The sequence below is a fragment of the Gopherus evgoodei genome, chromosome 7 (genome assembly GCF_007399415.2).
Source record: "Gopherus evgoodei ecotype Sinaloan lineage chromosome 7, rGopEvg1_v1.p, whole genome shotgun sequence".
Taxonomy (NCBI): domain Eukaryota; kingdom Metazoa; phylum Chordata; order Testudines; family Testudinidae; genus Gopherus; species Gopherus evgoodei.
The window spans coordinates 13,767,212-13,794,954 of record NC_044328.1 but is presented as its reverse complement, the minus strand read 5'-3'; the positions used below and the strand labels follow the sequence as shown (position 1 = coordinate 13,794,954).

At 39.0% G+C, this 27,743-nt stretch overlaps 1 protein-coding gene and 1 long non-coding RNA gene across 5 annotated transcripts in view; one reads left to right on the top strand and one right to left on the bottom strand.

The window, feature by feature from the left end:
• The window catches only part of ATRNL1 (attractin like 1), a 1,022,247-nt gene that overhangs the window by 708,715 nt on the left and 285,789 nt on the right, over positions 1-27,743 (bottom strand). For all 4 annotated transcript variants that reach the window (XR_004001240.1, XM_030569367.1, XM_030569368.1 and 1 more), the window contains exons 14-16: positions 25,769-25,901; positions 24,357-24,538; positions 5,058-5,271 (exon numbers count right to left, since the gene is read on the bottom strand). Coding sequence is in view for 3 of the 4 variants with exons in the window: in XM_030569367.1 (XP_030425227.1) it covers positions 5,058-5,271; positions 24,357-24,538; positions 25,769-25,901 (529 nt within the window). In the remaining variant the exon portion in view is untranslated. The remainder of the gene's footprint in view (positions 1-5,057; positions 5,272-24,356; positions 24,539-25,768; positions 25,902-27,743) is intronic.
• Positions 10,313-15,158, top strand: LOC115654700. Its single transcript, XR_004001242.1, has 3 exons — positions 10,313-10,323; positions 11,063-11,065; positions 15,074-15,158. It is a non-coding gene; the product is annotated as an uncharacterized LOC115654700 (long non-coding RNA).

Below are 27,743 nucleotides of genomic sequence, written 5' to 3'. Positions count from 1 at the left end.
AGATCTAATTTACCTCGATTTCAGTAAAGCATTTGACATGATTCCACATGGGGAATTATTAGTTAAATTGGAAAAGATGGGGATCAATATGAAAATTGAAAGGTGAATAAGGAACTGGTTAAAGGGGAGACTCCAACGGGTCGTATTGAAGGGTGAACTGTGAGGCTGGAAGGAGGTTACTAGTGGAGTTCCTCAAGGATCAGTTTTGGGACCAATCTTATTTAACCTTTTTATTACTGACCTTGGCACAAAAAGCGGGAATGTGCTAATAAAGTTTGTGGATGACACAAAGCTGGGGGGTATTGCTAACACAGAGAAGGACCGGGATATCATACAGGAAGATCTGGATGACCTTGTAAACTGGAGTAATAGTAATAGGATGAAATTTAATAGTGAAAAGTGCAAGGTTATGCACTTAGGGATTAATAATAAGAATTTTAGATATACATTGGGGACACATCAGTTGGAAGCAACAGAGGAGGAGAAGGACCTTGGAGCATTGGTTGGTCACAGGATGACTATGAGCCGCCAATGTGATCTGGCCGTTAAAAAAGCTAATGCAGTTTTAGGATGCATCAGCCGAGGTATTTCCAGCAAAGATAAGGAGGTGTTAGTGCCGTTATATAAGGCACTGGTGAGACCTCATCTGGAATACTGTATGCAGTTCTGGTCTCCCATGGTTAAGAAGGATGAATTCAAACTGGAACAGGTTCAGAGACGGGCTACTAGGATGATCCGAGAAATGGAAAACCTGCCTTATGAAAGGAGACTCAAAGAGCTTGGCTTGTTTAGCTTAGCCAAAAGAAGGCTGAGGGGGGATATGCTTGCTCTTTATAAATATATCAGAGGGATTAATATTAGGGAGGGAGAGGAATTATTTAAGCTTAGTACCAATGTAGACACAAGAACAAATGGGTATAAACTGGACACTAGGAAGTTTAGACTTGAAATTAGACGAAGGTTTCTAACCATTAGAGGAGTGAAGTTCTGGAACAGCCTTCCAAGGGGAGTAGTGGGGGCAAAAGACATATATGGCTTTAAGACTAAGCTTGATAAGTTTATGGAAGGGATGGTATGATGGGATAGCTTAATTTTGGCAACTGATCTTTGATTATCAACAGATAAGTATGCCCAGTGGTCTGTGATGGGATGTTGGATGGGATGGGATCTGAGTTACTGCAGAGAATTCTTTCCTGAGTGCTGGCTGGTGAGTCTTGCCCATATGCTCAGGGTTTAGCTGATCGCCATATTTGGGGTCGGGAAGAAATTTTCCTCTGGGGTAGATTGGCAGAGGCCCTGGAGGTTTTTCGCTTTCCTCTGCAGCATGGGGCATGGGTCACTTGCTGGTGGATTCTCTGCAGCTTGAGGTCTTCAAACCACAATTTGAGGACTTCAGTAACTCGGACATAGGTTAGGGGTTTGTTATAGAAATGGATGGGTAGGGCTCTGTGGCCTGCTTTGTGCAGGAGATCAGATTAGATGATCATGTTGGTCCCTTCTGACCCTAAAGTCTATGAGTAAGGTGGTGGTGGGAAACAGCTATAAATACAGAGCACTGGTGTTTGCATCAACTTGAGGCATCTCTGACTGATCTGCGAGGGAAGCAGGGGCAGAAACCAGAGGGGACCAGCTCATGCCTTGCTACAGTGTAGCAATCTATGACCACCTTGTTCTGTTGCTCATTAGTTAAATAGTGAATAACCATAAACCACAGTTATTTACTTCACTAGTGATATATTTTCCCTTAAACATTCTGTCTCTTATCTGAAAGTGAGAGTTGCCAAATAAACATCTGCCCCCTGGTGTATACAGTAGCACTCAATACAAATTCAAAGAGAAAATAACAAGAGAAATGTTATTTAATATATAAGAGGTTTTTACTGCAGACAATATTTTGCTTATCTTAGTCGTGGTATGTGTAATCTCTGAAAAGTTATATTCTAAATAAAAATTACTTGTATGTTTTTCTGTTGCATTATCTTTTGATTACAAATAAAGCTGTAACATGTGCATCAATATGAGTATAGTAATTCTTAACTAAGACCAGTACATAAAAATATTGGTAGAGTAATATGTTTCAATTATAAAAGGAATTTGCACAGCATTCCTGTAATAAATGTTAACTAAACCCACACAGCTATTATGTACTTCATGGATTGATTATATATACACAGCTTTATAGAAAATAAGCTTAATCCTCAAGTCCTTCCTCAGCCCTTAATAAGGCAAAAACTCCCAATGATTTGAGAGAGTAAAGACAGGTAAAAACTGAGTAAGGACTTCAGGCTTTTTCCCACTACGCATAAATTTGAGCCACAGCTTGCTATAATCATAAATAATCTTTTACTGTAAAACAATTTTAAAAAATGTGATGGAACTCAAAAATGGAATCCAAGAAGCCCTGAATTTTCTTAACCTCCATGTCTGCTGAAACAGTTCAATAGCAAATAAAATTGGCATCAATAACAGATGGAGATTCTGATGCTAAACTTGGAAAATACTCTTAACAGTTTGTCATCTGCATTCTTCAGTTATTTAACACGTCATGGCACCATGCCACATCTGTTTATTCTCTGATAGAGAGAAATATAACAGATTACAATATCCATTACTACAAAACAGCAGCATGAGGAACAGAAACAATAGGAAACAGACTCAGTCAGCAGTAGCAACAAAATGCAAATTTACTTTGTAATTACACTGCTATTTGAAATACTACAAGTTGTGCATAAGACAGCCAGAGGATTGTTGGAATGCATGTTTTATTTATGAAAGTTAACAACTTTGAGAATGTTGACAGCAAAATGCTTCTTTATATATGAATGCACAACAAAAAATTAAATACTTTTAAATGCCTTTTATGTTACTGTGTACACAAGGCTTTCTACTACATTGGCAAACTCAAAAGGAGGGGAAAAAAGACAACAACAGAAAGAAGATACATTAGGATCACTTTCATCTCTACAAACCTTGTTCATCCTATTAGGACAACCTGCAAATTTTAACCATCTGCACAAAATGAGAGCATTGTTCATATGAAAAATGCGGAATTATATTTACTTCCTTTCCAAAGGGTTAAGTGAGCTCACTCTACAGCAGCGGTTCTCAAACTGTGGGTTGGGACCCCAAAGTGGGTCACAACCTCATTTTAATGGGGTCGTCAGGGCTGGCATTAAAATACCTGGGCCGGGAGCCAAAACCCAAGCTCCATCATACGGGCTGAAGCCAAAGCCCAATCCCCACTGCCCGGGCCGGGGCTGAAGCCAAAGCCCAAAGGCGTCAGCCCCGGGTGGCAGGGCTCAGGTTATAGGCCCCCTACATGGGGCTGAAGCCCTTGGGCTTTGGTTCCCCCTCCCTGGGGAGTGCGGCTCAGACGGGCTCAGGCTTCAGGCACCCCACTTGGGACTGTGAAGTAACTTTTGTTTTCAGAAGGGGGTCACGGTGCAATGAAGTTTGAGAACCCCTGATCTACAGCGTCTCATATGACCACACATTACACTGTCACCAATCATCTTAGACAACTTGGGGACTTTTCCTCCTTTTCATGAAGGACAGGGCTAGGAGAAGGTTTTAATATTAACTATTAGGTAAGTGTCTGCAATGTTTTTCTGTATCGTCTAGAGATCGTTTTAAAAACAAAACAAAACAACCTTCTAAGCACAATGAATTAGTTTCTATGGAAATATCTCCTTTAAACTAAATATTAACATTTATGTACCAACAATATTACTATTTGTGGATGCTCTGCTTTTTATCACTTTACAATATTTATATAATTAATCCTCAGGTAAATATTATAATCTGCATTTGATAGATGAAGAAACAGATTCAGAGAAGGCAACTTAGTCAAGTGATTTGCTCAAGACCATCACCAGGGAGTTAGTGGGAGAGTCAGGTTTAGAATTTAGAAGGTCCTGTTTCCCAACCTGTGACTCAAACCACTTGGCCACCCTTCTCAGTGGTAGCAAATACATTAGTTCACTCACATGTTTGGACTTTTTTTCTTGTAAAATAAAGAAAAACCTCTGTCACAAGGAAATTTTGAATCTCAATATAAGCGTTAGCAATTTGGGATCTGTGACAAGCTAGTCAGCACTGCAGCACCTCCAAGAGAGTGTCTGCACACTTATGTCCCAATCCTCAATTTTAAAACACGCGAGCAGTCCCACTGAAAATAACAGAACTACTCATGTGCTTCCCGTTAAGAATCTGCATAAGCAGTTGTATCGGGATCTTAGAGATTAGACATCAACGTGGTGTGATTTATTGCAAAAGCAAAATCATGAAGTACGGTATGTTTTCTCTCTCCATAGATTCTCAGAGAAACAAAGAGAAAAATTCTTGGTCTCCTTATTAATTACAATGTCCTTCTTATGTGTCTTTCTAACTAGAATTCACAACAGTTCATCCTTCTTATAAAGTAAGAGTGGTGCAGGTAATTCACTATAGGTAGGCCAGTCCTATTAGCTTGCAAACATTTGCTTACCCAAGGATGACTGTTAACCACTTGTCTCCTAACTTCTCAGCATAGGTTTATACATACTGTTAAAAGAGCCTCCAACTACCTTCTGCTTCCATAATGGGAAGGTGAACTGGGTTCTTTAAAAACTGCCCAGACAAAAGATGGCTAAAATAACTGTTCTAATTAAACTTCTGTTTTATTAATTTAAATGAATAATCTGTTATTAATCAGCAAGATTCATAAATGAAAAATGCTTTAGCAGCATCAGCTTTGTTGAACACAAAAGCTGAACAGCAACTTTTATAAACAAAACTCCAATATCAGAGCAGTAATTCTGCCTTGGAACTCACTGATGTAGCTGGTATGATGTGGACTATGCCAGGTGGGGTAACTCTCAAAGAAAAATGTGTTGCTTTTGAGAATTTCATTTGCTTTCCAAGATTAAAAGCTTCACTTGCTTTTAAACATTAAAAGCAAAATGTTCCTGCGGTTATTTACAAGAGTTTTTCCCACATTCCTTGTGTACAAAACAAAAATGCCAAACAGACTGTTCAACCATTTTAACAGCAGCATTTTGGTAAACGAGATTGCTCACCAACAGGTTTTTCACAGACAAGACCATCTGCCTTAGCGGTGCATGGATTCGCTTTCAGCCCTGACACCTCTGCTCTTTCTAGATATGCACAGAAGCCAGAGTCATTTGGTTCTCCAGGAAGCCATTGCAGTGTCGTATTCGTGAAAGGAGACATGTCATCCCATCCCCAGTAGGAGATGTTGATCTTGCGCAAACCTACCCAAGGTGATATTTTCTATAAAGCAGAATGAAAGGGACATGAAACAATTAGTCAACAGTCAACTACAACAATGCTTTTTTTCTTTTCTTTTTTTTTGGCCTAAGATCAATAGTTTCATACTGCATTCAGAGTGGAGCTAACAGTGATTTCCCCACCATCTCATATATTTGGTAACAATACAGTTTTCAACTCATTTGTTCTGTCTTGCTGAAAGCTGAAGAAATCCATATGCTTCTGTTCTGTTAAAAATCTACATGATTCTGTTTGCTTAAAGTCAGCTCTATTATGTGGTATCTGATCAACAATTAAAGACCTAATAAGGCACTCAGAATAAAGTTTTCCCTCTGGCTATTGTTCCAGTCATTAACTGCCAGGGAAAAATGGATAAGTGAATGCAGGCAAAAGCAGTAGTGGCACATAAAAAACAAAGGCTCAGTAGACAGAAAACATGGGGGAAGTATTCCTCTTTCCAACAGGACCATGTTGATGCAAACTAGGTACTCTTTTGTTCGAGCTAGCAGTATCCACATAGGGCAGTTAGAGCACAATGTTTTGGTATGCTCTGCATTTTATACCTCTGTAGTCTACCCTGTGACACAGTGTAGACATGGCCTAAGTGATATACCCACCATAATCCAGGAAATCTTTGAGAGAGCCAAAAATGAAACCCCCACACCCTGAATCCTAGTCTAGCGTTTTAACCACAAGTTTCTTTTTCCTCCTTCATCGAGTGTTCTGCCCAACTTGTCATTATGCCGAGGAACAACCCTGCATCTCTCTCAGGGTTATTGTTTAAGAGATGCAAGATGATTTGTATAAAACAGATACCTCTGGATTATTAATTCATTTTAAGTAAATCTTGTTTATTGCTTAAACAATACACTGTTCAAAAATTCACAAAAAAGTCAAATTGTTCCACAAAGCATTGCACTTTTTTCATATCACTGTCTTAAAAATATCTGATTTAAATAGAATATATTCAGTAGTTTATTAATATTAATAGACAATAATAATATATGGCTGAAAATGTGGCAAGCCTATTTTATGGGGAAGATATCCAACAAAACTCACTTAGATATCAGAAGATGTTTAGTATTAAATTAACTGTATGGGCTTTCAGTAGATGTCTTAAGTATACTGCATACAGAATAGTAGTATATGATTGGATAACAAACTTTCAGTCAATAAGAAATGTGAATTTGGCACATAAAAGATTTAAGAGTTGGTGCAGAAATCTGGTTAGAACATCCTTCAGTTAAAAGTGAATATATATGCCTTTCCATGCAGCTGGCCACAAATACATGATTAGGGAGGTCTTTATTCTCCACAACATGCCAGCTATATTAAAATGTAGTTGAGGAGGACTCCCTGATTCAGAGCCACCCAGCCCCCCCCAGTCAAGGGTCTTCTTTCTCCTGCTGGCCTGGACAAAGACCTCCCACACCTCTGAAGCAGCACAGAGAGGCATTCTCCTCTGGCCAGCTCCAGCTACTTACACAGCACAAATGTGGTTGGAGTATTCATCCCTTAATAATTTTATTAATAGATGTAAGCAGAGCTTTTTTATTTTTAATACTTCTCATAGAAACAAAATTCAATATTGTCATCACAATAGTTCAACAAAACTAACTGTTTTTTAAACCTGGTTTATTGTAATGTATATCTGAGAGATTCAAACAGTAAATACATCAAAACTGATACTAACAGACATGGCAGAGTGTCTCTTTGTTTAGTCATTTATAAACAGACTATTTATCCTCCCAAGTAACTTGTAACTTGAAGCCATTCAGAGGGAGGATTTATAACAGTATATTAGATCCACAATACTGTACCTCAGTGAAAATCAATTACATGCTAATTTCATTACTTAATACTTCCGTTCTGCACAAAAGTTATTGCTGTTGAACAGAGGAAGAACAGAACCACCTAACAACCACCAATCTCGCCAAACTCATCATCAGAAGCAAGCTTTCCATAGCCCAGGACACACCAACTCAAAGTAGCACCAGATGACAGAACAACAAATGCAAAACCTGTACACATGTCTCCACTGCTATGATGATCAATACCCTCTCCCCAAATACACTTTTCAAGATTCCTGGGTCCTACACATGCCCATCATCTCATCCTCTGGAATCAAATGCCCCAACAACTACTGCGTGTATAAAACCAGACAATCACTATGCTCTTGAATGAACTCTCACAGAAAAAAGATAAAGGACAAAAACACCCTATTATCACCCATGGATGAAAACATTTCCGTATCTGATCTCTCAGACCTCATCCTTAAATGAAACCTGCACAACACCTTCAAAAGATGAGCCTAGGAATTTAAATTCATAACTCTGCTGAACTGGACTTAACAGAGACACTGGTTTATGGATCATTACAACAATTTGGAACATATCCTACTGCCTGCTAACCATTACACGCCCACTTCATTTCAGTGGTGTCCTACAGCATGTTTTATATAATCTGTCACACATGTATTTAGTCAAACACTCTGGTTACTGTCTCCAGACTTGAGGAAGAACTCTGTGGAGCTCAAAAGCTTGTCCCTTCTACAATCAGAAGTTGGTCCAAAAAAGATATTACCTCACCTACATTAACTCTTATATCCTGGAACCAACACAGTTCCAACAATGCTACAAACACCACAGACGGGTACAGCTGCATTGCAGAAAGGACAAGATTTGAATCCTGGAGATTTTGCCTCTGCCATGTCCAATAGGGGTCCAGTGTTGGGGCACCTCCCAGACATGAAGGCTTCTTCCTGCTTTTCTTTTTCTGCCAACAGGCTTGAAAATAGAAATTTAACTACACTAATTATATCTGGAACACGAACTACAACTAATACATGTGTAAGGAAAGAACTGCTCAGTGCACAGAGATGCCTCAACCACAGGTAGTAACAAAGAACTGACAATTATCTTGACCACTCCACATGCAGGGTGTAGCTGCAGACCCAGCATACATTGCTATTCAAAAAAATTCCAATCCCCTATGAATGGGGGTGTATACACACCAGGAGTAGAATGCACATGGACAATCACTCAAAAACAAACAAAAAACACTACTGTGCTTCACCAATGTAAAAGATTACACTTGTAACAAAACGAGTTATAACTTCTTTTTTTATGATTATTTCCTATTAATATTAAGCCAGATCAAGCATGGATGAACCTGAAAAATGAGTAATAACCAAGATCAACTCCCTACTGATAGATGTCATATAAGATCAAAAAAGATTTCTATTTAATAAAGTATTCTTATTAGAGAAAGTTGAATTAAGATTTTTTTGAAAAATTATGCAACATTTTGCCTGAGCACCAGAAGTTTCCATAATTAAAATAATAGCTTTTCAAATTCTTGCATAGCATCCAAATATTTCTGCCTCTGATGTCAACACTACACTATATTTCATGCCACTAATGTCTATCCAGAAGTACCGGAAAACTTCCATTTTCATCAAAAACAATGAGGAGTTCTTGTGGCACCTTAGAGACTAACAAATTTATTTGAGCATAAACTTTTTGGGGCTAGAACACACTTCATCAGATGCATGAAGTGAAAAATACAGGAGCAGGTATAAATACATGAAATGATAGGGGTTGCATTACCAAGTGTGAGGTCAGTCTAACGAGATAATTCAATTAACAGCAGAATACAAAGGGAGGAAAAATAACCTTTGAAGCGATAAGAGAGTAGCTGTCATAAACAGATAGCTAAGGGTTAATGTCTCTTTCACCTGAAACACCTGACCAGAGAACCAATCAGGAAACCGGATTTTTTCAACTTTGGGTGGAGGGAAGTGTGTGTCTGAGTCTTTTGTCTGTCTGCCTGTTTCCTCTGAGCTTTGGAGAAGTAGTTCTATTTTCTAGTCTTCTGTTTCTAAGTGTAAGGACAAAGAGATCAGATAGTAAGTTCTATGGTTTCTTTTCTTTGGTATTTGCATGAATATAAGTGCTGGAATGCTTTGATTTGTATTCTTTTTGAATAAGGCTGTTTATTCAATATTCTTTTAAGCAATTGACCCTGTGTTGTATCATCTTAATACAGAGAGAACATTTGTATTTTTTTCTTTCTTTTTATATAAAGTTTTCTTTTAAGACCTGTTGGAGTTTTTCTTTACTTCAGGGAAATTAAGTCTGTACTCACCAGGGAATTGGTGGGAGGAAGAAATCAAGGGGAGAGCTGTGTGTGGGATTGCTAGCCTGATTTGGCATTTCCTCTGGGTGAAGAGGAAAGTGCTTTTGATCCAGGATTGGGAACGGAGAGGGGGAATCACTCGGCGTAGTTTCACAGAGCTTGTATCTGGGTATCTCTCCAGGAGCATCTGGAGGGGGGAAGGGAAAAAGGATTATTTCCCTTTGTTGTGAGACTCAAGGGATTTGGGTCTTGGGGGTCCCCAGGGAAGGTTTTTCAGTGGGACCAGAGTGCCCCAAAACACTCTAATTTTTGGGTGGTGGCAGCAGGTACCAGGTCCAAGCTGGTAACTAAGCTTGGAGGTTTTCATGCTAACCCCCATATTTTGGACGCTAAGGTCCAAATCTGGGAATAAGGTTATAACAGTAGCCCATTACAAACAGTTGACAAGAAGGTGTGAGTAACAGTAGGGAGAAAATAGTATTCGGGAAATTAAGTTACCATTTTCATGCAGATGATAAAAGCAGCTACTAACTCTCACAGCACAACTTGGACCTTTTCACCAGGACTCTCAATTGTATCTATAGAAAGACAGATCACATGGCTCTCTCCAATTTTATGGCATTATCTGCAATTTTATGGCATTATTTTAAAAAACATGACCTGCCATTGTCACTACTGGACATTCATTTTATACATTTAAGCCCAGAAAGGGTTACATTGTGAATTTGTCCCTATGTGCAGGTATGTAATGTTACAGATATACAAAGTCTCCAAACTCAGATTAGTTTTGAGACCACATAATATAGTTATCCTTTATAGGCCGTAGGAATTATTTTAGTGAAACGGTAACTTTCTATCTCTAAGAATATTTTACACAACTTTTGCTTATCTTGGCAGGAGGGTCGGAGGGAGGGAAGAGTAAGTAAGTTTTATAATATTTTTCCAATTTAATTTTTAAATACAAAAAAGTGTAGGGCAGGATTTTTTTGGAAAATGGCTTATAATATTAGGTACCCACATTTTTGAATTCCCAACTTGAGACACTGAATTTTCACAATGTGGGCGCATAGTTCAGGTTGGAAATCTTGGCTGTAAATAACACACATATATTAACAGTAGTGGTGAATATTTGTATTGTGGTAGCACCCAAAGGCCCCAGTAGGATTAGGTGCTGTGCAAAAGAGACAATCTCTGGTCTGTATCTTCAGTTCCAAAGCATTTTACAAATAAGATATGCAGTGGGAACTCATCAATTATTGCATAATGCACACCAATTCCACACAACACTTTACAACAGGAAGTGAGGGAGAAAATGATATCCAATTAAAACTGCAGGTTGAATGTAGGATGGTATAATTTAATAACCGCAGCTGAATTTCGCCAAGACTCTGCAGTTAATGTTCCATGAGATGTTTAGTGACTACATCTAGTCAGGTCCTCATTGTATTAGTAGCAACAGTAGTAAAACATTCATATTACAATAGTTTCCAAAGGCTGCATTTCTAGTTCTCATCCAAAAAAACACCACCTATAGGAAATATATGCTCCCTAAAAGCATGTGCTTACTCAAATAAAGTAATATATATTCAGGTTCTTGAGACTCAAGTGAAAATGTTAGAAATCAATAGACAAAAGATGCAAAGATTATAAAAGTGAGTCTGTGACAAAAAAAAAGTCACAACACGTGTTTCAATTTGATTTTTAGGAGAGCTTTAGGACCTTACAAAATACTCACTAACCTTGCAGGACACAAGTTCATTAGAGTAGAGGAGTCAAATATATCTTTACATATTCCATAACTGTACACGCACACGCTGGCTTTTTCCTTTACCCAGGAGTGCTCAACCACACCCCGACCCAGGTCCCACCCCCATTCCACTCCGTCTCCCAAGCCCCTACCTCCACTCACCTCTTCCCACCCCCACCTTACCCCAGGTCCCTCCCCAACTCCATCCCTTCCCCCAAGGCCCCAGCTCCAGCCCGCCTCTTCCCGCCCCCACCTAGAGTTGCCAGGTGTCCAGTTTTCTACTTGAATACCTGGTCAAAAAGGGACCCTGGTGGCACCAGTCAGCATTGCTGACTGGGCCATTAAGAGTTCGGTCGGTGCAGGGCTGGCAGGATCCCTACCTGGCTCAGCGCAGCTCCCCAGAAGCGCTTAAATGTCCCTGTGGCCCCTAAATGGTGCTGGGGGGGTGCCACGCACTGCCCCCACCCAAAACACCAGCTCCACAGCTCTCATTGACCAGGAACTTTGGCCAATGGGAGTGCGGGGATGGCACTTATGGGTAGAGGCAGCATGCAGACCCACCTGGCCGTGCCTCTGCCTAAGTGTCGAGGGACATGTTGGCAGATTCCTAGGAGCTGCCTGAGGTAAGCATCACCTGAATCTTGAACCTCAAACTCCCAGAACCGCCTCCTGCACCCAAACTCCCTCCCAGAGCCCGCAGCCCCTCCCGCACTTCAAACCCCTGCCTCAGCCTCTTCCCACACCAAACTCCCTCCCAGAGCCCACATGTCAATCCCCTACCCCAGCCCGGAGCTCTCTCCTGCACCCAAACTCCCACCCTGAAATCCAAACCCCTGCCCCAGCTTGGCACTGCCTCCTGCACTCCAAACCCCTCAGCCTCAGCCCAGACTCCTCGTCCTCAGCCCCACCCCCAAGCCCACATCCCCCAGCCAGAGCCCATACCTCCCCCAGTACACCCCAACCAACTGCACCAGCCTGGTGAAAAAGAGCGAGTGAGTGAGAGTGGGGGAGAACAAGTGACAGAGGGAGGGGGGATGGGGTAAACAGGGCATGGCCTCAGAGAAGGAGTGGGAAAGGGGTGGGGCCTTGGGGAAGGGGTGGGGTGGGATGGGGCAAGGGAGTTCAGTTTTTTGCAATTAGAGAATTGGCAATCTTACCCGTCCCACCTCTTCCCGCCCAGTTCCGCCCCATCTCCGCTCCTCCCGCACACCGTGAAGCAGCTGATCACAGCAGGTGGGAGATGCTGAGAGGGAGATGGAGAAGTTGACTGGCAGGATATCGACAGGGAAGGAATGGGTGGAGACAGCTGGCTGCCGGTGGGTGCTAAGCATCCACTAATTTTTTTCCATGGGTGCTCCAGGGGATTCGGTGCTTATGACTGTAAATCACTTAAATTATAGGAGATTTGGAGCCATTCTTTGCAACATTCTCCTTTCACTCATTACTTTCTACAGCCACATTTGCAAACTTACACTTGCTTTTAGCAAGCAATATTCAGCCAGTGTTTAAAATTCAAGTGGCCACAGATTATCTAGTTTATTTAATACAATCTTTTGCACAACTGATAATAGACTGCCAAAAAATTTTGTATGTTAGAAATCCACGTTGATGGGAAGGTATAGTAGAAGTAAAAATTATTAAACCCATAGATAAACTGCTGGAGATCTCTGCATCTTTCCAACAGAATAACAAATTATAGTGATAGGTTGCATACTAATGAACTCCCATGTAATTTGGGCCAAATTCTCAACTCAGCTACTGCCATAGCCTTACTCTACAAAGCAAAATGAGCCTCATAAAAGGCCAACAATTTTAGGAATCAAGTTATTTAGCCTTCAGTAATTGTGTTTCTTTGAGATGATCTAATCACAGTGGATCCAGGGTAGGTCTACATACAACTCATATGCATGAGATAAGAATCTTTTCTAGTAGGAATGACCATCAGGGCAGAGTATTTGTCCTGTACCTCCTTTGTTTTCCTAGGTGAGGGCACAGGGGAAGGAGCAGCCTCCCACCGTTCCCTCACAATTTGAGTCCATGTCTCCTGAGGACTCTGGAAAACAGCGTCGGGTTGTGGGTCATGGAATCCACGTTGATTACGACATCTCTGACATAGATATGTCAACCACATGCAGTGTTTTGGGGGGCTACTATATTAACTTTATGAATGTTATCTGTATGTTTGGAAGCATGAAAACTCGTGTACTGAGATTGGCCAGACAATATGAGCCCACAGAATATTTATAGCTCTTCATATCCAATATGTGTTATATGTACGCATGTGTTCCTGGCTCACTTGATGAATTCCCTGAGGAATCTGGACTCACTAGGGGCTGATTAATGCAACCAAAGGCTGGTTATACAGATACCTATCCTTTGAGGCTTCACTCCCTGGCAAAAGGGGAATGACTGGTTTTGTGTGTTTCAGAAGGCCTGGGAACATGGGCTTTGGGGGATATAAAAGCTGAGTTAAAACTAACTTGGAGTTCCTGACTCATTTTGATCCAACAAATAGACATGACTGTTTATCCAAAGGGGAGGGAGTGAAGCCTACTGAAGGGTTGGAAGGACTTTGACCTGATAGACCCCGTTATGGAAGATGGGCAACTTGTGGTACACTGAATATGCCTTTTTATTGTTTTGTATGTTTTTGCTGAATGCTTTTGTCCTTAAATAAATGTATTCTGCTTTGAAAGAGCTGATTGGTTACTTGTAACCACTGATCCACACTGTTCATAGCTCTCGGAGAGGCCAAAAATGTAACTACTGGACTTCAGTTATATCTGTGGGGAAAAACACAGTGCAAGGGGACTGTAAGCTTAAATCCCTGGGTCAAGAAGGATGTGATCTGTTCCCAGAAAGGGGACAGATAAAGGCCTGAGAGGGCTTTCCATGAGCAGATCAAGAGGGGGTCAAAAGTGTAGTTATCCCAAAACTGTGACAATCTGAAAAACCAGCTACTCTAGAGTAAGTAATCATTCTTTCTTCTTCAAGTATGTGTCAGTGCAGATCCTACTGTAGATATCTGGAAAGTGGAATCTTCTCAGGATGGTGGAAATGAGGAGTATCAGTTCATCTTGATTTGGCAGGAACAAGTATGGGAGTCTATTTGGTAGTTGCATGGACATCTGCAACAGGTCTGTCAGCCAGAATGGCCTTGGCAAATAGAGAGCTATGGGATGAGTGTGACCTAGTCTCATTTGGCTTTGGCCATCACCCTGGGGATTAGCAGAATTGGTATGATGTTGTTTACGAGGCAGGCATCTGGCAATGATCCCAGGCTTGTGTGCCCTCTGGAATAGAAGTTCAGACACTTGGGATTGTCCTAGATGGCCAAAAGATATTTCAGTGTTTTTTCCATACAGACGGAATATTAACTTAGTGATGGATTTCTGCAGTGACCGCTTGAGGCCAGCAACAGGCTCTCTGTTCAGGAAGTCTGCCAGGTCGTTGCTGATATGCAGTGCTACTGGTGTTATGCCATGCAGGAGAAATGATTTCCACAGCTTGATTGTTTCTCTACAAGTGGGTGTCCCGTGCTTGTTTATGTAGTGGATTGCCAACATATTGTCTGTTAGCAGCTATGCTACTGGGTGTCTCAGGACAGTGGGAATGCCACACATAGTCTAAAGGCCCCAGTTCTAAGACAGTTGTACATAGTCCAATGTCTTCTGGGGACCAGGTCCCTTGTATCTGCCGATGGTCCAGATGAACTCTCCAGTCTATCCCCAATATGTTTGTGACCAGTGCCATGGTCAGTGATGGAGTCAAGAATGGTATTCACTTCTGGACATTGTTGGAGTAGAACCACCAGTTCATCATGAAGAGGACCCAAAGCAGAATAAGGATCCTCCTGCTCATCAGGTGTTTCACTGGAGAGCAAACTGACTTGAGCTAAAGTTGTAATGGCCATAAGTGAAGTCTAGAACATAAGAATTGTCATACTGATTCAGACCAATGGTCCATCTAGCCCAGTATTCTGTCTTCCGACAGTGGCCAATGCAGGATGTTTGAGGGAATCAACAGAACAGGCAATCACTGAGTGATCCATCCCCTATTCTACACCACCAGATTCTGTCAAACAGAGACTAGGGACACTCACAGCATGGGGTAGCAACCCTGATGACTAATAGCCATAAATAGATCTATTCTCCATGAACTTATCTAGTTCTTTTTTGAAGTCTGTTATAGTTTTGGCCTTCACAACATCCCCTGGCAAGGAGTTCCACAAGTTGACTGGGCATCATGTGAAGTAATACTTCCTTTTGTTTGTTTTAAACCTGCTGCCTATTAATTCCATTGGATGACAACTGGTTCTTGTGTTATGTGAAGGAGTAAATAAACACTTCCTTATGAGCTGTTCCATACCCCTAATCATTTTTGTTGCTCTACTTTGTACCTATTTCCAATTCTGATATACACCTCTACCCCGATATAACGTTGTCCTCGGGAGCCAAAAAAATCTTACTGCATTATAGGTGAAACTGTGTTATATCAAACTTAGAATCATAGATTATTAGGGTTTGAAGGGACCTCAGGAGGTCATCTAGTCCAACCCCCTGCTCAAAGCAGGACCAATCCCCAAATCTGTAAATGGCCCCCCTCAAGGACTGAACTCACAATCCTGGGTTTAGCAGGCCAATGCTCAAACCACTGAGCTATCCCCCACCCCTTTGCATTGATCTGCTGGAGTGTGCAGCCCCCATCTCCTCCTGAGTGCTGCTTTACTGTATTATATCCAAATTCATGTTACATCGGGGTAGAGGTGTATCTTTTTTTAGATGAAGCAACCAGATCTGCCCATGGTATTTAAGGTGTGGGCATACCATGGATTGACATAGAAGTATTATGGTATTTTTTGTCTTCTTATCTATCCCTTTACTAATGGTCTGGTAAACATTTAACACAATTAATATTATCAAGGGAATGAACAAAAGACATAATATGGAAAAAAAAAGGTCAAAGAATATTTAGATAAATTAAATGTATTCAAGTTGACAAGGCCTAATGAAAGTCACCATAGAGTACTTAAGGAATTAGCTGAAGTAATCTCAGAACCATTAGCAATTATCTTTGAGAACTCATGGAGCATGGGTGAGGTCTCAGAGGGCTTGAAAAGGACAAATATAATACCTATCTTTAAAAAGGGGAACACAAGTAATTTTAGACCACTCAGCCTAACTTCCATACCCCAAAAGATATATTAAACAATCAGTTTGTAAGCACATAGAGGATGGTAGGGTGATAAATAGTAGCCAACATGGATTTGTTAAGAAAAAAATCATGCCAAACCAACCTTATTTCCTTCTTTAACAAAGTTGCTGGCCTAGTGAGCATGGAAAAGCTGTAGACATGATATATCTTGATTTTTATTAAGGTTTTTTACACTGTCCCAGGTGACGTTTTTATAAGCAAACCAGGAAATGTGGTCTAGATGAAATTGCTTTAAAGAGAATGCACAACTTGTTGAAAGACCATACTCAAGTTATCAATAGTTCTCTATCTAACTGTGAGGTTATAACAAGTGGGGTTCTGCAAGAGACTGTCCTAGGTCTGGTACTTTTCAATATTTTCATTAACTACTTGTATGATAAAATGGAGAGTATGTTTATAAAATGTTCAGATGACACCAAGCTGAGAACTTAAGAAATCAGGATTAGAATTCAAAAGTATTCCTTTAAGGTACAATTTAACAAGAGAATTTATTTAACCTAAGGAAAATTTGCTAGAAAAGGATATAAAATGAAGCATGCTGTTCTTCAGAATTTCTCTCATCTTTGTTTATGTCTAATATGACATAAAGGTCATGGCATTTACTGCATATCAAGAAGGAAATAGTAATTTGGAACCAATTCCTGCTGTTCTGAGGAAAAATTCCAGTATTTAATATGAGCTTACAACTTTTGAATATTTATATGAATTGATGATTACTCTTTTCCATTTCCTCTAATTTGTAAACCAATATCTTCTCTTTGAAAATTTGTTTATTTTGTTAGCCTAATAAACCTTAGCATATAAACAAAAATTCAGAGATCATTTTGTCTGAGCTATAGAGCTGCTCCCTAATGACCTGATTTACTATATTTACTTGAAATATCATCTTAAATCTTATTTGACACCAAAACCCATGAAATATGTAGGCTGTTTTTAAGGTTTTTTTTGTTTGCTTGATTTAAAGAATACATATGTAGTTCTCTATCTTCACTACACAAACAAACCTTTATTTGTTTGGCTCCCTTCCTTCTCTAGCTCAACAGGATTTAGGGTTTTTTTTTTGTTTTTTTTTAAGATGGAAGCCTACTAGCAGCTATTGCTCCTTTTTAGAGCTAAGATCTTGGAGGAACCATTATGATGGCTCTTTTAAACTCTAACAGTGGAATCTTGAAGGGATTAGAGAGATGGAAGGTGTCTCCACACTCTGAAGGAATTCATAAATTTTGTGTTATGTATTCATTCTGAACCTGATGTGGAAATGGTGCTGAAATTACTGCAGAGCTACGGGTTTTGAATATTGTAAAGCAAGCTATAAAATTCTATATTTTTATGCATGATAAAGAATTTATAAGTGGCACCTATTACAATAGATGCTGATTTTTTTCCAGTTGTCTCTGTTATAAATGAATGATTGCTAATGTGTTTTTTTTCCTCTTAATACAAAAATATCAAATGAAGCAGATCCATATTCTTACTTTCAGATGTGACTCTACTGCATCCATTAATCCTAAAAGCTTTTGTTTCAGATGAAAGAAATATTTCTAAAGCCTTTAAAAGTCAAACTCAAGCATAGATATTTCAGATTAAGGGATGCTTCTCACCTTACAGCTGCTCTGACTACATTTGTGAACTCTGCAACACTGTGTCTAATAAAGACAAGTCATCTCAAATGAAATCTCACCCCCTAAATCATCCTGACTGGAGTCAGAGAAAAAGGCAGACAAAAGAAAATCAAGCAAAATCTCAGAGGTTTTGTGACAACTGATACACATTTAGAGTTACTTAAACAGAATAAATAGAACTGGACAGGCAGATAGGAATGAAAGAGAAATTATTAAAAACAACATAAATCACTGTATCATTGCATTAGAAGTTTCTGATAAGTAAATGATCATTTAACCCCAGATATCCCTTTAAAGTGAATGCATTTGTCTACCTTTGTTATATGCCACATGTGGATTATCTCAAATTTATATAACTGCAACGGCTCAGGACATAATTCATTTAAATAAAAATATTCTTGGAAGGATGTCACCTTGCAGAAGTTTTTAACTTTGAAATCTTGTAAAAGTATGGCATTCCAAAGAAATAAAACAGATATTTCTCATCTGCACTTCAAGCCAGCCAGCAAATTGTCAAATCGACAGTCTGTCACAGGCAGTTTTCTTAGATTTTATATTGTTGCATGCAGTGCTATTGTAGCTGTGTTGGTTCAAGGATATTAGAGAGACAAGGTGGGTGAGGTAATATCTTTTATTGGACCAACTTCTGTTGGTGAGGGAGGATGGCTACTGCCTCTCAGGGAGGTGGAATAACTATGACGACAAGAGAGGGCTCTCACACTGGCGTAAAGCATCTTCATGCACTGATGCAGTGGTTCAAGTATAGACATGCCCTCACTCACCTTATCTTTTGTCTTAGATTTTAGATAATTCTATGTGCAATTTTAATAGCAAACAAGAAAAAAGTCAAGTAAATAATTCAAGGAGTCATTTCTGTGGACCTATTCTTGATTTTGTAACTCTGGTTTTCTACAAATTTAACATTATTGTTTGTCAAAAAAGTGGTAAGATATAATATGTCTCAAGGCTGCAGTGGGTAAAAATCAAGAGACATGTTTTAAACATAGGGAATGCATTACTTTCCTTAGCAAATAAGAGAAAAGCACAGGTGTGACTTAAGGGAAAATAAATCAGCTTACACTGTTCACTTCCTACATTTTGCTGAAAAATAAAACTAGCAACATGACCAATATTTGCATATCTTTTTCAAGAACATAGTATAAAATGATACTTTCATTTAAAATATATATGACATTAAATTCTTGCATTCAGAACTAATACAACACAAACATTTGCAAAGGGCAAGATTACATTGCCATTTCCTTGGTAGGAATCTTAATTCATTTGCAGCATAATGACCTTGCAAATCAGCTAATAGCTTGATATAAATTTTAACTATTATTCATAATTGTCTTTTCTCACCCTGTCTATAAAACATAAGCTACTATAAAACTAACTTTGTTTTCTAGCCAAGAGCATGTAGGGTATAAAACCCACAGACTATGTATAAAAGTGTAAATCTTTCGTTTGTTTACAAGAAATGATTTATCTGTTTGGAATCTCAATACTGTTCTGATGTTGTAATTTTTCAAAAATACTTTTTTTTTTAAAATATACATTCCAGGAAGATAAAAACAAGAATGACTACAGCGGGTCAGACCAATGGTCCATCTATCCTAGTATCCTGTCATCCGACAGGGACCAATGCCAGATGCTTCAGAGGGAGTGATCAGAACACGGCATTTTACCAAGTGATCCACCCCCCTGGTCCTGTCCCAGCTTCTAGCAGTCAGAGGTCTAGGAACACCCATAGCATTCGTGTCCCTGACCAGCTTGACTAATACCCATTGATGGACCTATCCTCAAGGAATTTATTTAATTCTTTTTTTTTAATCCAGTTAAAGTTTTCACCTTCACAACATCCCCTGAAAATGAATTCCACAGGCTGACAGTGCATTGTGTGAAGAAGTAACTCCTTATGCTTGTTTTAAACCTGCTGTCCATTAATTTCATTGGGTGACCCCTGGTTCTTGTGTTACGTGAAGGACTAAATAACATTTCTTATTCACTTTCTCCACACCAGTCAAGATGTTATAGACCTCTATCATATCAACTCTTAGTCATCTCTTTTCCAAGCTGAAAAGTCCAAGTCTTTTTAATCTCTCTTCATATGGAAGCTGTCCATACTCCTAATAATTTTATTGTCCTTCTCTGCACTTTTTCCAATTCTAATATATCTATTTTAAGACAGGGCGACCAGAACTGCATGCAGTACTCAAGGTGTAGGTGTACCATGGATTTATGATATTTTTTTGTTTTCTTATCTATCCTCCTAACATTGTTAGCTTTTTTGACTGCCACTGCACACTAAGCAGATGTTTTCAGAGAACTATCCACGACTCCAAGATCTTGTGTGATTTTTGTATGTATAGTTGGAGTTATGTTTCGCAAAGTACTTGTACTTATCAACATTGAATTTAATCTGCCATTTTGTTACTCAGTCAACCAGTTTTGTGAGATTCCTTTGTAATTCTTCAGTCAGCTTTGGATTTATCTTGAGTAATTTTGTATTGTCTGAAAACTTTGCCACTTCACTATTTACCCATTATTCCAGGTTTCAGAGTAGCAGCCATGTTAGTCTGTATCCGCAAAAAGAACAGGAGTACTTGTGGTACCTTAGAGACTAACAAATTCATTTCAGCATGAGCTTTCATGAGCTACACCTCACTTCTTCAGATTGTTCCAGATCATTTATGAATATGTTGAACAGCACTGGTTCTACTACAAATTCTTGGGGGGACCCACTTTTTCTCTCCACTGTGAAAACTGACCATTTATTCCTACCCTTGTTTCCTATCTTGTAACCAATTACTTATCCCATGACTGCATACTCTGCTTAAGAGCCTTTGGTGAGAAAACTTGTAAAAGTCTTTCTGAAAGTCCAACTACACTATAACCATTGGATCACTCTTGTCCATATGTATCCTGAGCCCCCTCAAAAAATGTTAATAGATTGGAGAGGCATGCTTTACATTTACAAAGGCCATGCTGACTCTTCCGCAACAAACTGTGTTTATTTATATTACTGATAATTATATTCTTTACTATAGCTTCAACCAATTTGCCTGGTATTGAAGTCTGCTTACCAGACTGTAATTGGCAGGATCACCTCTGGGGCTTTTTAAAAAATTGGTGTCACATTAGCTATCCAGCAGTCATTTGATAAGAGTAATGGGTTAAATACCACAGTTAGTAGTTCTGCCAGGTCCTTCAGAACTCTTGGGTGTATACCATCTGGTCCTGGTGACTTCTTATTGTTTATCAATTTGTTCTGAAACCTCCTCTACTGATGCTTCAATCTAGGACAGTTCCTCAGATTTGTCACCTAAAAAAAATGGCTCAAAATGTGGGATTCCCCCTCTCGTCCTCTGCGGTGAAGACTATTGCAAATTCCTTCCGTTTCTCTGCAACTGCCTGTCTTCCCTGAGAGATACTTTAGCACCTCTATCATCCAGAGGCCTCACTGATTATTTGGCAGACTTCCTGATTCTGATGTAGTCTAAAAAAATTAGTTTTTCTAGCTTTTACTAATTAATTTTCAAATTCTTTGTTGACCTCATTAACCATACTTTTGCACTTAACTCGCTAGAATTTATGCCTGTTTCTATCTTCCTCAGTAGGATTTGACATCTAATTTTTAAGAGATGATGTTTTGTCTCTAACCTCCTCTTTTACACTATTGTTTAGCCATAGTGACATTTTTTGGGTCCTTTTACTGTTTTTATTTTATTTGGGTATACATATAGCTTGAGCTTCTATTATGGTGTTTTAAAAAAATGTTCCATCCACCTTGCAGGGATTTAACTCTTGTGACCATTAATTTTAATTTCTGTTTAACTAGCCTTTTCATTTTGTGTCATTCCTATTTCTTCTACTGTGCTGGGTTTCTTTGGTGTTCTCCTCCTACAAGGATCTTAAATTTAATTACATTATAGTCCTTATTACTGAGCAGGTCGGCTACATTCACCTCTTGGCCAGATCCTGGGTGCCACTTATGACTAAATCAAGAATTCCTTCTCCCTTTATGGGTTTCAAGACTAGCTGCTCCAAGAAGAAGTCATTAATGGTGTCTAGAAATGTAATCTCTCCATCCTGTCTGGAAGTAACATGTTCTCAGTCAACATGAGGATATTTGGCATTCCCAATTATTACTGGGTTTTCTGTTTCTGTAGCCTCTCTTATCTCCCCAACTATTTTATAATCACTGTCATCATCCTGGTCAGGTAATTCATGGTATATTCCTGTTATACGCTTATTATTCAACCATGGAATTTCTATCCATAGAGATTCTATGGTACTGTTTGATTCATTTAAGATTTTTACTATATTTGATTCTCTGCTTCTTTTCATATATAATGGTGCTCTCCTATCAGCACGACATACTCTGTCATATATGTTTTGTACCTTAGTATTATTGTGTCTCATTGATTATCATTGTTCCACCAAGTTTCTGTGATGCCTATTATATCGATATCCTCATTTCATATCTGGCACTCCAAACTTTTTGCATTTGTATATAAGCACTTTAAAAAATTGTCAATATTTAGTTCTCTACTTTAATGTGATATAATTGAATAATAATATAAGAAAGGCCATACTGGGTCAGACCTAACGTCCATCTAGCCCAATATCTTGTCTTCCAACAGTGGCCAATGCCAGAAGGAATGAACAGAACAAGAAATCATCAAGTGATCCATCTCCTGTCACCCATTCCCAAAGAGCTCTTTTTCATTTGACTGTTTCTCTTCAGGTCATACCTGTGCTTTATCAGCTTCTATCATCTCCTCTTAACTAGGATGTAGTGTATTCCCTTTAATAAATACTCCCTTAAGAATGTGTCTGTCTGAACTGTGTGTTCCTCCACACTTGCTGGCTTTCCCCCAGCCCTTAGGTTATAGAGGAGTTTATAAAATTTTTAATTTTATATGTCTGGAAGCTGGTTCCTTTGAGGTTTAGGTGGATCCTATTCTTCCTGTACAGGCTCCTCCATTCCCAGTAGGTTCCCCAGTTCCTAATAAACCTAAAATCCTGCTCTCAAAACCATCATCTCACCCTGCAGTTCTGCCTGTCAAACTGGCCCTGCATGTGGAACTGGAAGCATTTCAGAAAATGTTACCATGAAGGTCTTGGGACTTTAATTTCTTTTCTAGCAGCCTAAATCTGGCCTCCATGACCTCTCTCCTACCTTTCCCTATTGTCATTGGTATCTACATGTACCATGACCGCTGGCACCTCCCAAGCACTGCATGTAAGCCTGTCTAGATGCCTCGAGAGAACTGAAACCTTCACACCCAGCAGGCAATTCACAGTAAGGTTCTCCTGGTTATCACAAACACAACTATCTATATTTCTAACAACTGAATCCCCAACTATTATTACCCATCTCTTCCTAATAACTGGAATTCCCTCCCCCAGAGCAGTATCCTCAGTGCAAGAGGATACCATGACATCATCTGGAAGGAGGGTCCCAGCAATGGGATCACTTCCCTCTGCTTCAGCCTGTTGTTCTCCTTCCCAAAGACTTTCATCCTCCTCAACAGCACAGAGGCTGTCAAGACTGGGGTTAGGACCACTCTGTTATGTTCCAGAAAGTCTCTCTGTGTAATTCTCTGTCTCCTTTAGCTCTTGCAATACAGGATTCTGGTCTCAAGAGTCCATACTCTGTCTTTCAGGGTCATGAGTTTCTTGCACTGAATGCACTTCACCTGCTGTTGAACTTCTGCCGCCCCCCCCCCCGCCTTGCAGGGTTTTTGTTTGTTCTTTGTGTTCTTTTTTTATTTTCATTTTCATTTGGGGGATTGTTGGTTTAAGTTTAGAGAATGTTTATTAGGTGCATCTGACTCTCATTCTCCTTCTCTAAAGTCTCAAGCAAAACTCCCCTTTTTGCTGCTCCTGCTCACTAGCTCCAGTGGTCCCTTACAAGCTGGCTTTTTAAAACCCCTGTTCTCTCTAAATTAGCCATCCATGATACTGGTGGGCCTTTCAACAAAACAATCAACTGTTACATTGAACAGCCAAAAATCCACAGCTGACCACACACAAAATGGTAACTCATTCCCACACCTAACTGCACTGTACAGCAATTAACAAATTAACACAAAACCCTTTCCTCCTTCATTCCATTTCCTGCCCCAGGTGGCCACAAAAAAAGGAGACCTTGCAGCATGCATAAACCCCAACAGATCAGAATAGGCCCTCTTCCCACAAAATCATCTGCTGGCAGCTCCTTCTCTTCTAAATGTAATGAGCTCTAGCTCAGGAACCTTTGTAAATCACAACTTCAGCAATTTGGAGAGAGAGAAAAAGTTGTAGCCTGGACATTTAGGGTTTAAAGGTCAAAATAAACCAGCACTTTGAAGTCAAGTTACCTGAATTGTATACTTCTGTATTTCATCCAGAACAAATTCCACTTCTTTTGAGGTTGTTAATGAGGCAAGATTCCCACTCAAATTGTAGCAGTATAGTTTGGCATTGTCATAGCTTTCACGACTAGAATTTATGCGAAGGCAGGCATCGCCAATGTGACTCCATCCTTCCCCACACAGATGAGCTAGTACAGAAATCACATTAAGCTACAAATGTATAAGTTGTTTTTAAAAAAGCAGAAAAACATGCAAATGCACATCTAGAAGGTTTAGTTGTTGTTTTTTTCAAGTCAGTCCAGTATATACCGTCACTCAGTTTCATCATAATTTATAAATGTAATATTATTAAACAACCTAGAAAATCAAGTTTTATATTACCTTGAATGTCAATGTAGTAAAAGTGCCAATTAACAATAAAAAATACAACTTATATAGTGTTGCAGTAAGTTATATTCTGAGTTACAGTCTAATAGCATTGCTTGTATAATCTTTCTGATATTTATAAAGACTTAAATGTAAATAAGCATTCAAGGCTATATTACGCAAATAATATATACAGGTTTGACATTTTGGTGTCATGGCAATAGTTGTCTCAGAAAAATGAGTAGATTAGAGATTATCTAAATCTCTTTTTAGAAATATGAAGACAAATTTATTAGAACCAAGAGATCACAAACATGTGTCTTCTTTCTTTTGTCCTTTTTATAATCTTAAAATAATAATCATCCTATAACAGCATGGTGGCTAGACACACAATACTAAATGTCAATAAAACAAATTTCTGGCATTTTAAATTTTTTAGGGAAAGATACATTTTTAATCTTATCATTAATATATGTTTAGCACTAGTCACGTGCACATTATTGTTAAAAGATGAGCAACTAATGGATACCAGTTAATGTAATCTATTAAACTAGCATCTTCAAAGATTGTTTACATGCACTTTATGGTTGTCTAAAACTTATTTTAAATTATTCATTGACCAATTTCTGCAAATAACTTGTTTGGTGGATTGTTTAGAAGCAGTTTGTTAGAAGAATCTGGTATCAAAGTTTGTTTTTGTTAGCTTTGATTAGACACACAAATCACATTTGTATTGTTTATATTCCCTGATTGGATGTTCCTGCTGTATCCAATCTTTTTCACAGTAAGAATATTTGGGTTTCAGAAAGTCAAAATTTACTTTCTGGGAATGTTTCATATTAGCATCTTAAAATGAACTGTTATCATGAACATTCCTGCCAGTGAACTCAGTCACTAGATTATCCTTAAAAAGGAGATCATAAAGGGCAGTGAGCACAAGCAAGACAAAGTCATTTTTTCTAGTTGAGTAAATATTCATGGAAATTAATTTGGGAGATTCACCCAGCTCTCAAAACAATTAAAAAGCAAATTTCAAATGTCAAAGCTTTTACCTGGTAAAGCCTGGCATTCTTGCTGCCGCTGATCCCACTGGCAGTTCAGGTTTAGTGAGCAACTTTTACAGCTGGTCAATTTATTACAGATCTGTTCATTTCTCACATGACATTTGGTGTAGTTTTTGACTGACTATAAAAAACAAAACAGACACAGAGTACACCTTTTGTTAAACTGCTGATAGATCAGAAACCAAGAGTAAAGTGCACAAGGCTCCCACCAATCCAGTTATTTGTGGGTTAGACAGGAAAATGAATCTATCAATTCTAAAAAAAAGTGAGAAAGGATTCTGGTGTCACTGACTGGAGCAGAAAAAAAAAATAAAGGACCTCATATATGTCAAGAATTCCAGTAATTTTATCTTAGATTTTTAAAAGGTACTTGTATTTAAGGTATGAAGTATAAAATTTAAGGAACCTGAAGACTACCATTTTGGCAGGAACAAAAGAATTCCCTCTGCACTTCAGTGAATGAGCAACACAGTAAACTCTGAAGGCAATTTTTAGCTAAAATGCTTTGATGACTGAAGTACTGCTCTCTTAGTAAGGCATTTATCTTTTTCCTGTTTGGGGCTTTTAGACCAAGATGCAAGTATTGATACCTTATTTAATAAATCACACAGAAAAGAGTCATAACATACACTTAAGACTGCCTCAGTTCATTTCATGTCAACATAATCAATATAAATTAAGGAATTCACAACTTAAGGCAACATTATCATCACAAAACCCAAACACACACAAACTCCTCAAGTCCACAACAAATTCCTTTTCAAGTCCAACACAACTGTCCACAATGTGCACATATGCAATTCTTTGGATTCAGATTCAAAAGACAACGTAAACTCCAACCTAATCTAAATTAAGATATATTCCCTACAAACATAGGCATACTACTAAGACCAAGTTGTAGGTGTTTGAAGTGTAGTGACAATACGCATCAGCAGGACAAATTTCAAGCATTTAAAAATATCTGAAATATTCAAGAGGAAGAAGAAAAGCAAGATGTGACAGTGTAAGTGAAGAGAACAAGAAGGAAAAGAAGGAAGATTTCCAATTCTTTAACCCCTCCTCTTTTTTCTTTACTGTATAATGACAAAAAGTATACAGTAGACGTAGATCAGAAAGCCAAATTCAAGGCCCAATTCAAGCATGAATCCCCACAATTCAAACCGACAGAGTTCAATTTTCCACTATGATCTGGGCTTTGCCAAATAAATTTCGCTCCCAATTCACTAGCATGTGGTGTGGTCCGCAGTTAGACCGCACTGGTAGTATGATCCTACATTGATGGCCCAGAAAGACCTTCCAGTTTCATCTAAGGCAGGGATTTCAAACTCAAATCACCATGACGGCAAAATTAGGACTAGTATCAGAGGGGTAGCCGTGTTAGTCTGGATCTGTAAAAGCAGCAAAGAATCCTGTTGCACCCTATAGACTAACAGACGTTTTGGAGCATGAGCTTTCAGGGCCGCATCACTGAAACCTTTCATACAATGATACAAAAGTATAGACAAAAACGAAAAAAAGGAAGAGTAATATAGTATGCTATTAAAAGTCAATACATTAACTTTTTTAAAACTGAAATGTGCTATTTTTGACAGTCATTTCATTTTTGGCCACTTAGCTGGCAGCATTTTGCATCAAACAGAGCATCAGTATTAGGTTTGATATCCCGAGACGAAACCAGTCTCCGTGTTGCTTGCAAATTGTACCACATGCTATACAAAAAACTACACTAAGAGAATGTTAAGACTGCACAGTTAAGCACACGTCAAAATCAGGGTTGCACACACAACTTTTTCTCTGCCAACCAGCAGCACACTTATGTCATTAGGTACCATCTCTACCATTCTCTGTTCCTCTCCCCAAACTCACCATCAAATTTCTTTACCCTTCTCAGTGACTAGGCAAAAGATTATTTTGACAGAAATGAGGTAAATACAGTGGTGCTGGAACAGTTTTTGGAGTGGGA